General features: G+C 40.7%; 1 protein-coding gene across 3 annotated transcripts in view; it reads right to left on the bottom strand.

The window, feature by feature from the left end:
- Positions 1-13,217, bottom strand: part of ITGA9 (integrin subunit alpha 9) — a 5,160,704-nt gene that overhangs the window by 5,044,812 nt on the left and 102,675 nt on the right. For all 3 annotated transcript variants that reach the window (XM_044065011.1, XM_044065010.1, XM_044065009.1), the window contains exon 2: positions 6,790-6,917. In XM_044065011.1, coding sequence (XP_043920946.1) covers positions 6,790-6,917 — 128 coding nt within the window. The remainder of the gene's footprint in view (positions 1-6,789; positions 6,918-13,217) is intronic.

Genomic DNA, 13,217 nt, shown 5'->3' with positions numbered 1-13,217 from the left:
ACACAGTGGGCAATGTATACCACATTCCTAGTTGCGCAGTCACTATCACAATTCAGGGTCCATAGATCCATAGTATCCGGATGCCGGAAATAGTGGGACTGATCTATGTAAATACATTGCAAACAGCTACCACATTTATTAGTCCATTCTTACTCAGATAAAAATCACCACAACTGACCCAAATATCTACACGTGCCTAATTATAAACAAAAAAACACTTTAACCGCTCCAACTTTATAAACGACCTAAAAATGTGCAGCTGGACCCCCCCTAAAAAACCTCCCTCTTGATGAAGCAGTACTGTATTTCAATACTACCTTCTTAAACACCCTTAACCATCATGCCCCCTTCCAGAACAATAAGAATTAAAACTAAATATGCCCCCTGGTTAACCCCAGACACAAAATCCCTCCTCAAAAAAAGAAACAAGGCCTGGACCAACTACCTCAACAGTAAATCCCAATTGAACAAACAAATATACGTTGAACTACATAAAGCCAAAAAAAAAAAATCACCAAAACAGACAAAACATTGTACTACCAAAAGATACAGGAACCACCCATAGAAATTTTGGGCAGCAATTAACTCTATTCTACAACCAGGTAAAACAACTACACCAACCCCAGAAATAGATAACAACCAAGAAGACATCCCCACTCAATTTAATAAATACTTTGCAGAAACCATCCAGACCCTTGCAAACAACCAGCAATATGACATCCCCACCCCTGCAAATTGACCCCCCACCCCAACTAACAATTGCACCAAGTTCAGCTTCCACCCAGAACCAAACAAATCCATTGAAAAACTACCCCGCAATCTCAAACCAACATCTCTAGCCGCAGATAAATTACCTGCTGAATACCTCCACCTGGCTGCAGAAGCCATATCATATCCTGTCTTCATCCTAATTAACAGATCCATCTCAGAGTATATAGTAACCAAGCTATGGAAAATATCACATATCATCCCTCTACATAAAGGGGGAACCTCTCTGGAACTCAATAACTACCACACTATAGCCATACTACCCCCTTTATCTAAAATTTTTAGAGAGGGTAATACACAAGCAACTAATGAAATATCTCCTAGAAAATAATCTAATACCAACACACCAACATGGCTTTAGGCCATTCTATAGCACCACCACCGCACTAACAGAATTCACCAACATTGTCAATACTCACAGAAAAAACTGACTCCTTGTATCTGCCACCTTCCTTGACTTATTCAAAGCATTTGATATGGTTAACCACAATAAACTCCTTCTTTCACTAGCAACTCTAAACCTTACCACCCCTGCCATCTCCTGGTTCAAAAACTACCTAGGAGGGAAGGAAACAAGCTGTTATGTGGCAAAACCAACTCTCGCCCTCCTTACCAGTCTCCCTAGGAGTACCTCAAGGTTCCATCCTGGGGCCACTTCTTTTTACCCTCTTCACCAGTCAGCTCAAACAGTATTCCTAAAGCCTCAATAGTGCAATATGCAGATGATACCACCATAATATGCACAGCCAAATCAATTGACATCCTTCACTGCCTAACACGAGAATGCTTTTCCCTAGCAGAAACTTGGATTACAAACCAAAGGCTCATTCTGAACCCAAGTAAAATAAAGTTAGTACTCTTTAGCTCCCACAGAGTACACACCTCCCACTGATTCTTTCTTCATTTCCTCCTTTAACAAGACCACAATCACCCCCACAAATCATACCAAACTCTTAGGGGTTGAAATAGATACTCACCTTAGATTTGACCTACATATTTCTATAACCATAAAAAAGTACATAAAAAAGTTGGCCTACTGTATCGTGATAAAAAAATTCCTCACGGACCACTCCAAAACTACAATAGAGAAGACTCACCTACTATCCACCCGACCTCGTGCTTACAAATCTCCACAAATCCGACCTAAACAAGCTTGATAGTAGTTATAATAAGACAGCCAAATTCAATACAACCTCTCCCATCAGAACACATCACTGTGAATGCCTAAAAAAACTCAATTGGCTAGAACTAACACTTCAACTCAATCAACTATCATGAGCCCACAAAGTAATACATAACTTTGAAAACACCCCAGCCCTACAAAATCTTTTGCAACCCTATACAACCACCAGGGCCTTGAGGTCTAGCACACAAAACCTCCACAAAGTAATCAAATGTAACAATGAAGCTGGTAAGTCTATCTACAGCCACTGTATAGCAAAAACCTGGAACTCCCTTCCTGCCCACATAACTGACAACAAATCCCCATCACAGTTCAAGAAACTTGTTAAAACTCACTTTTTGAATAATCGACTGTGCTCCTGTACCCCCCCCCAGCTAATGTCTCCTTAGAACACTTCACCTAACTTAAGTAACTCTGCTAAGCCAATCATAGTACTGTACCCACTTAGGACTGTTAATCTACTGCTCATCCCATCTCTCCAGGAGTTAGGGAAAACTATCCCAGCAATGTTGTGCTTTCCATAAACAACTAAAACCAGGAGAAGACATACTGTAAATCAATTTGTTATCCTTCTCAACTAAAACCAGGCAAAGACATATTGCAAATCAATTTGTTATCCTTCTCAACTATAGCGAGCATCATCTGCTCTCTCGGAGCATTATTCTATGTTTCTCTGCTTTTACTCTGATAGTAAATCTATCACAGGAATTCTAAACTTAGGAATATCTTCTAAAATGTAATATTATTTTGTAGAGAACGAATGTATCCTGTTAGTTAATACGTATGTCAAAGTGTCTTCTATAGAAATTGTATGTCAAAAGTCTGTCCTTAAAACTATGTTTTGTAAAAAAAATTGTTCTCTTGGAGCTTTTCTCCCCGGGCCTCCACTGAAAATGGACTTGTAATCCAGTTGGACTCTCCTGGTCAACAAATGTAAAATAAATATATAGATATATACACGCACTCACATACATACATAATTACACACATATATATATATGGATCTAGGACTATTTACCAAAATCACTATTTAACGAGAAACAAACGCTCACGTACAGTTTCACAAGAGTGCTTTTTCACCAAAAATGCACTTTTGAAAAAAAAATAAATAAATAAAAAAACATAAAAAAAAAAACAGTAATCGCATTGCACCCCTGCACCTTCAACCCCCCCCACACCCCCTTACTTTTATGTTCTCACTCCGAGATCGCACTACAGTGGGGAAAACGGAATATTCCCATATTCCCACTGTGCCGCGATCTCACCAACAGCCCTTTTGCAATGTTTTTTACTTTTTTTATTTCTGTTTCGTGAAAGTGCATTTTTGGTGAAAAAGCACAAAGTGTGCACGAGCGTTTGTGTTTTGTTAAAGTGTGCATTCGGTAAACAGTCCTGGACCCATATATATATTTTTTTTTTGTTTTTGATTTGACATTTGTTAACCGGGTTAGTCCAACTGGGCTAGTAGTCTATTTTCAGTGGAGACCCGAGGAGAAAAGCTCCAACACAGACATTTACATTACAAATATTACTATCCCATACAGAGTTTCAAATAGACTAAATTACACTAGTAGTTACATGCCCAAATAGAGAAATATTATACATAAGTTACAGAGAATACAGAAAAAAAAGAAAAAGAAAAAGAAAAATATGGAGGATAAGTAGATGAATGTCAGTGGAGAGGGGAGAGGAAATATGGCAGTGTAGTGGAATAGGTAGGGGCATGACAAGGACAAGTCTTAGTGTTAAGAAGGTAAAGTTTTACTTCCTTTTTGAAGTGTTTGGGGTGGGGTATTGCTCTGATGTGGGAGGGGAGTTTGTTCCAAGCTTGGGCTATGGTGGATTTGTAGAATAGTTTACAAGCAGTTTTACTGGGGTGGTAGATGTTCAAGAGTGACTGGTTGGAGGTACGTAGAGTACGTGTAGGGGTATAATAAGATATCAGAGAGAAGGGTTCTGGACAGGTGGATGGTTTGTATACTATACTGTGTAAGATTTGTAACTGAGATAGGAGTTGTTGAGGGAATACTAACCATTTGAGAGAGTTGAGTGAATGGCAATGGTGAGACTGGTTGATGCTAGTTGGTGGCAAATCTGGCTGCTTTGTGGTAGGTTTGTTGGGGTTTGGACAAGGTTGTGGTTTGTAAGTTGGTAAGGCTGGGGGCAGCACATTGGAGGGATAGGAGGAGTACAGCCTGAGTCAGGGAGAATAGCATTGGGAGTAAGGAATTTTCTACTTCGGTATAGGAGACCTAGTTTTAGGTGTTTTTTATGCTTTGTAAGACAAGTAGGTTAAATTAGAGCTCCTCATCTATGATGGTATCAAGGAGTTTGGTGTGTGGTTCAGACTTGATGATGGTGTTATTGGAGGATGTGATGTGAAAAGGTGACATGCTGGGAGAGAGAATGAGGGAGGAAGAGCAGGAGTTAAGGATACATTTATTATCAAATAGTCATTTTTCAGTGGACAGAAAGGCATTTGTGTGTGGAGATCAGAGCTATTTTTGGAAATGGAGATGAGAGTCGAATGGTCAGCGTATTGTATAAGAGAGGAGTTTGCAAGATGTGTGAAGATCATTAGTGAAGATGTTAAACAGAAGGGGACCCAAGATGGAACCTTGTGGTATGCCAGATGTAATGGGAAGTCAGGAGGAGCAGGAAGAGAGCCAATGGACAGATTGTTGCCTGTTAGACAGATAACTGGTAAACTGTTGAAGTGAGGGAGGGGAGAGGTTGAGGTTAGCAAGTTTATACAGAAGAATGGGGTGGGAGACTGTCAAATGCTTTGGAAAGCCAAGGAAAAGGCAGGATATGAGTTGGTTATCTTTGGCCTCAGCTATCTTGTGGTTAAAAGATAAGAGGGCAGTAGTGGTGCTGTGGTATGGCCGAAAGCCATGTTGAGTGGGAGTGAGAAGGTTGTCCTGTAGGAGAAAGTTTAATAGTTGAGTATGGATGCATTTTTCAAGTATTTTAGATAGTGGGGAAAGGATAGCTATGGTTCTGTAGTTGGATGAGTCTGCAGAATTTCCTCCTTTATGCAGAGGGATGGTAAAGAAGGATTTCCAAATGTCAGGGACTGTAGCTTCTTGGATAGATTGATTCATTAGTAGGGATATGGGGAAGGCTATGGATTCAGCAGCTAGTTTAAGGAACTGGGGTGGGAGGTTATCAGAGGAGGGAGAGCAGGGTTTGAATTTGAGCAGTAGTGATTTGATGTAAGCAGTGGTTACAGGTTGGAAGGAAAACAGGGTTTTGTTGATGCTAACCACTACTTCAGCAATATGTTTACTTGCATTATTTTTAACAAAATGTTATTCATGTTATATTTGACAGATATGGTTAACCAGGGAAATCAGTTTTCTGGAGTGCCTTTAAATTAAAGCAATATTGAAAACATTATCAGTTTTTCAGTTAATTATAAAAGCAAACACATAAGTCAGTCTGCATGGAAGTCAAATGCCTCTGATTAGCTGCTTACCTTATACAACATTATGGTTAAAAGGACAAACAGTATCAAGTATGGAGAACAAAACAATTTAAAGCACTTGGAAATCTGTTTGCTGAGACTGGCTCAAAATAATACAATGGTGGACATAGGCTAAAGAAATCATGAGTTTAAATGGGACAAACATTCATCTTGTTATACTAACTAGCCTCTATGATTTTAAGTTTCTTTACTAAAACATTCATTCTATTCCAGGCAAAAAGCTTATATTACAGTAACTGAGCCAAGCTTTGTGCCCATCTTTCCACTTCATGAAAAATGATGCCCTTTTGTTAAACTGCATGTATGGTGAAATACTAGTATTATTACATATATTTAATGTTGTAAAGGGCATTGTCCAGTTTCCTTTGCACATTTTCAGTAAAGAACCTTAAATATCTACTTTTTCACTTGGTTAGCCTTTCTAAAGCCCTTCTGCACTTCTTTTCACCATCTCCCACTACTGTACCTGTGTTTGTGTTGTCATCTAACACAATGATCTCTACTTGACCCAAGACCAAACCCAGAAGTATTTTATAAATTACTTCTATTATTCATGACACCAGCCTTCTCTTCATACCCCTAAGTGTCCAGCCTTTAACTGTGCACCAGTCTAATTTCTCAGTCTTAGTCATGCCCCAACTCACAAAATTTTCCAAGGAGACCCCTGTGATGTCCAGGTAGACCACCTCTACCTACTTATCTCCTGTTAAGTTTTTTTTGTAAACAAGCTGTAGCAATTGATCAGCTTTGACTTGTAGCTCCTTCTGGCCATGAACTTGGGCTAGGCCGCTGTCCAGCAGATGAATGCCTCCTAAGAAAGCATTCATGCTCTTTCTTACAACTCTTTCCATGACTTTCCTACCACTACTGTTGGGCTAAGAGGCTTGTAGATACCCCAGTTTTTACAGGTCTCAAAAAAAGCCATTCTGATGCATGGTCTAAGAAAGTACTCTAAAGCTCAATATTTCCCTTCAATGCCTTCTGCCTAGTTATTACTTAAAACAATATGAATTACATTCTGCTGTGCGCATAAGGACATTTTTAACCTTGTCTTCATCCAGTGGTTTAATAAACTAGAGCCTCAAGTGTGAAATTTATTATTATACACCCCTCAATTTTAAAGAAATAAAAAGGAACTACATACATGCCTGCAAACTTCACTACATCTTAGCATCGGTTTGCAAATTACTTTCACTTTCATCTAACAAGGTAAATGGGATGTCTTTTCTTAGCAGTTCAGTATTCTCAAGGCCCTGTTTTACTATGAATTTCTAAGTCACTTGCAAGCAAAATGTTTGCAAAACACAAATTCCACCCTGCCTTAGGAAACAGAACTATATGAAGCACTTACCTCGACCCATATCCAGCTCTGTGCACTGTCTTTCAGGATTGGTGTGCACACGACATTTGAAGACAGCACCTGGAGACTGCATAAAGTTACTGTATCTAGATTCTGCCTTTGGTGCACCCACAAGTACCCTAGCAAAAAAATAATATAAGAGAGAAAGCGAAATGTTGTTACAGTTCTTTACAGTAAGTGAAAACAAATAAGTATGCTTTATAATAAAACTGAAGATTACATATCATTTAACTTACACAAATCAGCGTATTATAAAAATAATTTAATGCAAAAAAACAAAATACAGCATTAAGAAAGTAAGGCTCACACAAGCAGAGGTCAGAGAGGCAATGCTGATCCAAAAGCTAGAGCTATGGGCAAACGGGGGCGCACAAACAGCAGAAAGTAGCAATGAAGAAGTACTGTTGTCAGCCATACTGGTTCTGTTGAACAAGCATAGTTTGTACGTTTCTTGGTAACTACGCTTACCAGCTGATAAACAGGGCCAGCATATTCACCAATGACACAAATGAAATGCAGTTATGGAAGAGAGCAAGCACCATGGACAGGGACTCAGACTATGGCCACGATTTAATAGTTGGCAAACAATGTTATACGTTCCTGCTGTACTGCTTGATCATTGAGAAGCACTGAGTGCAGGACAGAAAGGAGCAACTCTGGTTATTAAGATCATTCATTGCACCATATTTCCAAGGCTCCGACCTCTCCCTTAGCACACCATTCCATAATGGCTTGTTCTTCCAGAATTTTCTAATTCTTTCTTGCCCTTATGAAAAGCAGGATCTCACAACCAGCTAAGAAAACTCAAGAGACTACACTAGAAGGAAAATGGTGGTAGAATGTATAGGCTCTGTAGCCAGAGATTCTTCTGAGATACCCAACACTTTGGTAAGTACACATACCTTCTGCATCTGCTATGAATATCTCTGCCAACTTGGACAGAATGGAGAGTGTCACTAAATCTGAGTGGGAGCACTACATGAGCATACCATGGATCAGAGTGGTACCAAAAAAAAGGCCTACATGTAATGACCATGTTCACTCTGTTAGCTAGCATGCCAACTCAGTTCTGAGACTAATTTTCCTTCATTTTTTAATACTCTAGAGCAATAACTTCATTAGTATATTAGTTGCACCGATAAAATAATTAATCCAGATTAATGAAAACTAAGGTATCTCAGTATCCACATCACGCCCATCCAGTCAGGTTATGCTGCCACCTCACTGGATGTATAAGCACTTTCTTTCTCAGTCATGCCTGCTATCACAGGTCTTCTCTAACAATATCCATTCATACCTTGGCCTGGCATCTTCATCTCCTCTCCCTTTCTGCCCATCTCAATCCTGCTTTACCAAACCACCTTCTGTACCGCTGCACGTTACTGAACCAAGTAATCTATTCTCCTTGACCTACCCTACATCTGGGGCTACTATGGCTTCCACTATCATGTCCTCATTTCTCTGTATATCCCACAAGGTATATGCTACTACCAGTCCCAGGCACTTTGTCACTTTATGAATGACAGCCCCTAGTTTTGGTGACATGCCTCTGCCCACCAAAGGAACTCCTGTCGCAGGCAGGGAATAAGAGGAATCACTGTTTCCAGGCTGTGACAATGTTGACTCCATAAGCTTTTTAGATACCATTGAAGTTTCCTCATATGCAGTCTTGCATATGGAATTAGTAGAATGCAGGATGCCATGAACCCCAAAGCCTGCAGAATTTGTCTTGCAGAAAGCTGGCTTTTTGTTGCCACTTGTTTGAAGTATGTTATCAATTGAATTTGTTTGTCTGGCGTGAGGTAAGCCATCTGTGCAGTTGTATTCAAGCTTGCACCCAGGAATGTAATTATTTGAGAGGGTACCAGTTGTGATTTTCATTTATGGTGTACCCTAGGCATGTTAGAAGCCTTTTTACAAACACCAGATGTTGAAGTGTCCTTGTCCTCTGCCTGAATGAAAGGATCGTCCAGATATGGATACATTTGAATGTTTGTCTGCAAAATGCAATTACTGGTGCCAGGCACTTTGTGAAGACCCTGGGCACAGTAGATAAGCCAAAGGGCAGTGCAGAGAACTGGTAATGCAAATAGCCTGCTTTGAAACAAACTGAGTTATCTTCTGCAAGATTCCCTGATTGGGATATGCAGGTATGCCTCAAGTCTAGAGTTACCAACCTGGCATTTTTGCCTAACATAGGCAGTAGCTGTTGTAGAGTCAGCATCTTGAATTTTGGAATGTCCAGGAAAGTATTTAGAATGGATAAGTCCAGAATTGGACGCCATGATTTGTCTTTTCTGGGTACCAGGAAAAGTCTTGAATAAAACCCTTATCCTTTTCTGGTACTGGTTGAATAGCCCCCATATCCACGAGGGACTTGACTTGTTTCTGGGCCTCTGCCCACCGATTTGGTGGCAGATCTGGCCATCTGTTTGGAATTGGCAACATGTGGAAATGAAATCTGTACCCCTGGGATACTATGTTTAAGACCCACTTGCCCTGGGTAATTAGCTGTCAATTTTGAGCATGAAGTGCTAGTTTTCCCCCCAAAGGAGCTGCCAAAAGATAAGTGCTTGGGGATGGCAGAAGAAAGTCATTGAGACTGTTTACTGTAGGGTGGTGCTTTGCTACCTCCTGATTTGGAGGTGGAGGCACCCCCATTGTTTTGTCCTGTAAGATCCTTGTGACTGAAACCTGGAGCCTTTGGAGCATCTTGATTTGACCTGAGCAGCTCTGTTGGACACTGGAAAGGACCAATTCTTAGTAGGCCAGTGCCTACTGAACCTGGGTGGCTGCACTTGCAAGAAATCTTTTACAGTTTGCATAGATTTAGCTTTGTCTTCCATCTTTTTTAAAACCTCTTCTGCTTTATTACCAAACAGACTATCCTGCTGTAAAGGAGCATCCAACAACTTAGCTTTAACATGATCAGGCAGATTTTGCTCCTTGAGCCAAGCATGCCTTCTTATCACAGATCCAGTTACAGCGGCCCTGCAAGAGGCCTCCAAGGAATCAAAACCACATTGCAAAGTATGCTTTCCAACTTGTTCAGCTGAATGCAATAAGTCCTGTAACTCTTATTTTCCACACAATCAGAAATCAAAATCATTTTCCATTTCAGTAAGCCCATAACATGCTGTTGATATTTAAGCATATGAAATTGGCAGTTTAAAGCCCCGATTGTCAGGGTTGCAGATGTATAAACCTTCTTACCCCATCTACCCAGCGCCCTGGAGTCTCTGAGGGGGTAGGATTTTTGGCTGCAGAAGACTTAACACCCTTGGGACCCTGAGAAATAGTTTCAGGGTCAGCCACAGTATTTTTGAAAAGAAATTTGTGGGAGTCAGGAACCCTGTAATATCTGTCTGGCTTACTAAGAGCTGGAGACAGGGAATCAGGAGCCATGCTGGATTCTGAGAAAACATAATCAACGATGTCTAAAACAGGAGGTATAGCCAAAGGCCTATGCTGAGGAAGAAGGAAAAAAAATCCCTAAGCCTCTTTTTGGATTCCGAAAAGTCCTGACTCTCCCAATGAAACTGTTCCCTTAAAGTACACAAAGTCTCTCCAAAAGAAAAATCCTCAGGAGGAGATGCAGAAGGGATGGATTCCTCTGCATCAGTCTCCTCATTAGGTGCACTAAAAAATTCCTGATCAGAAGAGGAATCAGAAGAAATGGAAACTTGATCTGAAGATTCATAATCAGTGCCTTGCCTAGGCCTCTTAGCAGGGGGGGGGGGGTTGGGAACCCCTGATCAAGGTAATTAAATCCTCAGCCATTTTGATAATTTGTTTTTTAGGCATAGGGGCCTGAGCACATGACTCATGCATCGGTTTTTTAGACAAAGAAGTAGGTTTTGGCCTTGTTTTTGATAATGACGTTGGTTTTATATACAAATGTTGAGGCCTGAAAACACCCTCATAAGCCAGTGCCTGCTCAACGGCTCCAGACCCATCCAAGGGAGAGACATTCGCGGGTTTAATACTTGGAGAATCTTCCGGCATACCGGACTCCAAATAGGTCTTGGTAGAGGCCTGCGACTCAAAAGTAGCGGGCATCAGGGGCTGCGAAAGCGCCTCACTGAGTAGCGGCGAACTGGCGACTGGTTTAGGAGAAGCTTCGGTTTTGGACCTCAATGGTCTGTCTCTTTTTCCTTGCATTTCTTGTGAATTCCGGTAGTCTAATTGCTAACCGATGACATTTCAGGAAAGTTAAATCTTGAACCAAAGTATTTAGAAGCAAAAATGTACAGACGCTTAATGTGTTGGTTAAATTTAGCACAAAACTAACAGCAAGGCACGTTGTGATCAGGGCCTAGGCAAGGAACACAGTACAAATGAAAATCCTTATGAGGTATTTGCTTCCCACAAGTAATATAATTAACTTTCACTGACATCGGTAAGGAGCAAGAAAGTTTCCCCAACGGGGTACTTAGCTTTAGTTTGAAGACTTCGGTTCTGAAACTCGAAAACGAAAATTTCAGGAGTCGGACGGCCAGCACTTGTGAACTGCTTCTGCTTCAGGCACCGCATGGCAAGAAAGACTGATTAAAATGGTGTTGGCTGCATGTTTTATACCCCTGATGGCCTGACGTCATGGAAGAGAAGACAACAACTGACACAGAACCCAAGACTTTGTTATTCAGGCCGACTGAGGGCAACTTGCCAGCAGATTACCCAAATGTAATGACTGCAACAGTGAAACATGAAGAACATCTGTCCTGTTTCTTCAAATCCCCATCGCCAGACTGGTTATCCTCCTGGTTGCATTGGTCGGTCCTGCAACTGTGACTAAGGCTGAAATAATTTCCTGTTTGGTCAGGATGGCACACAACAGTCCTTTGGCTTCATGCACCTTGGCCTTCTGGTTCTTTGTCAACTTGCCATATAATCCTCTGCTGACATCTTTGCCTGCTTTCCCTGACTAAACTAAACTAACAAAAAATAAATAAATAAAACTGTTGTGAAAATGAAACTCTATACGTTTACTTTGTGGCTGCTGAGAGTACACACACCTTCAGTGACAGCCTACAGAAGCCCAATTAATATCCATACCACTGCTCACAAATATGTGATGTCCCCTCTCTGGGCCAGTAATCAAGGAGCCTGAATCCTCACCACTGACACTGGAGAGGGATGTTCACTTGGAATAAAAATAGACGCATACTATATTTACAGATGCAGCTCTCTACATCAAGTACAATTTCCTTTAACAGCACACAGGGAACTCACCCAGTCCGGGGTATGGGTTTCTCTTCTCCAGGTCCCCAGTAAGACTCACACTGGCACAGCTCTAGAGTTGAATCCTCAGCCGAGTGTCAAGCTAAATCTTACAGCACGGTCTCTGTGAAACCAGTGCTTGTTGTCCCTGCTCCAAGCAGCTGACACACATGCTTTGAGATTTTATTTTTACATAGAGACAGACAGACCCACACCCATCTGGGAAAGGCTGGCACAGATTTACTAGCTATGCCCCCTTCTTCTCAGGCTGTAAGGTAGTTACACTGCCACAAGACACTCCAAAGCCACTTACTCTAAGGGTCTTACAATGGTACCCAATTATACTGAGTGAAATGAATGTTAATACAAATGACAGTGTTTGACCAATGCAGGAAGGCTTTCATGAGTGGCGACGGAGTCACAAAATAGATATAAGTACTCTCAAAGGTTAAAACATTCTCTAAAGGACCAGCCACAATGAAAAGTTTAAATATATTTAATAATAAAAGAACATGAAGGTACATAATATATATTTAAATAACACCAGTTTCAATCACAGGGAATATTAAAATAACACAGATCACAAAGATACAGAAAAGTGCTCAACTAATCTCACTATATTTTTCAGACTGATCTAAAGTATTACTATACCCTGGTCACTTACTACAGCAGGGCAAGTTGAAGTAGGTAAGGGATCCTTCTATGTCATGTTTCAAAAACAGAGGACTTGAAACTTCAGTCTCATAGTATGAAATCATCATTTTTTGCCCTGGATTACAGAATGACATCACATATATCTGGTCACCTGACTTCGGGTTCCCCTACTACCCCCTTTCCTAGCAACTGACACAGAATCTCACACGTGTCAATAATACACACACACAGAGCTAAGATCTGTTGCAGCTTCTGGAAGTCATAAAACAATTTCAAACTTCTACCCTTCCAGAGTAGCAATTAGTTCACTGCTAAAGGCAACACAGAAGGCTTCCTAGTACATGCCCCACACATTTTGTCAATGTCTGCAATTATAATTGTAAGGTACAACCTTTACGGCCTAAATTAAGTAATTTAATTTTACACTATTTTTCAAAGTTAGCTGGACTGAGATTAACCTTCTCTTCCAGTATTCTCTGTTAATATACATACATTTCCCTCAGTTACAACAGTACAGTGTGATATAAATGTATTTTTTTTCCTGT

This window comes from Protopterus annectens, chromosome 3.part0, assembly GCF_019279795.1.
Source record: "Protopterus annectens isolate FY-2018-M chromosome 3.part0, PAN1.0, whole genome shotgun sequence".
NCBI classification, from domain to species: Eukaryota; Metazoa; Chordata; order Ceratodontiformes; family Protopteridae; genus Protopterus; species Protopterus annectens.
Note: the sequence above shows the minus strand (reverse complement) of the source record. Positions and strands in the feature narration are given on the sequence as shown.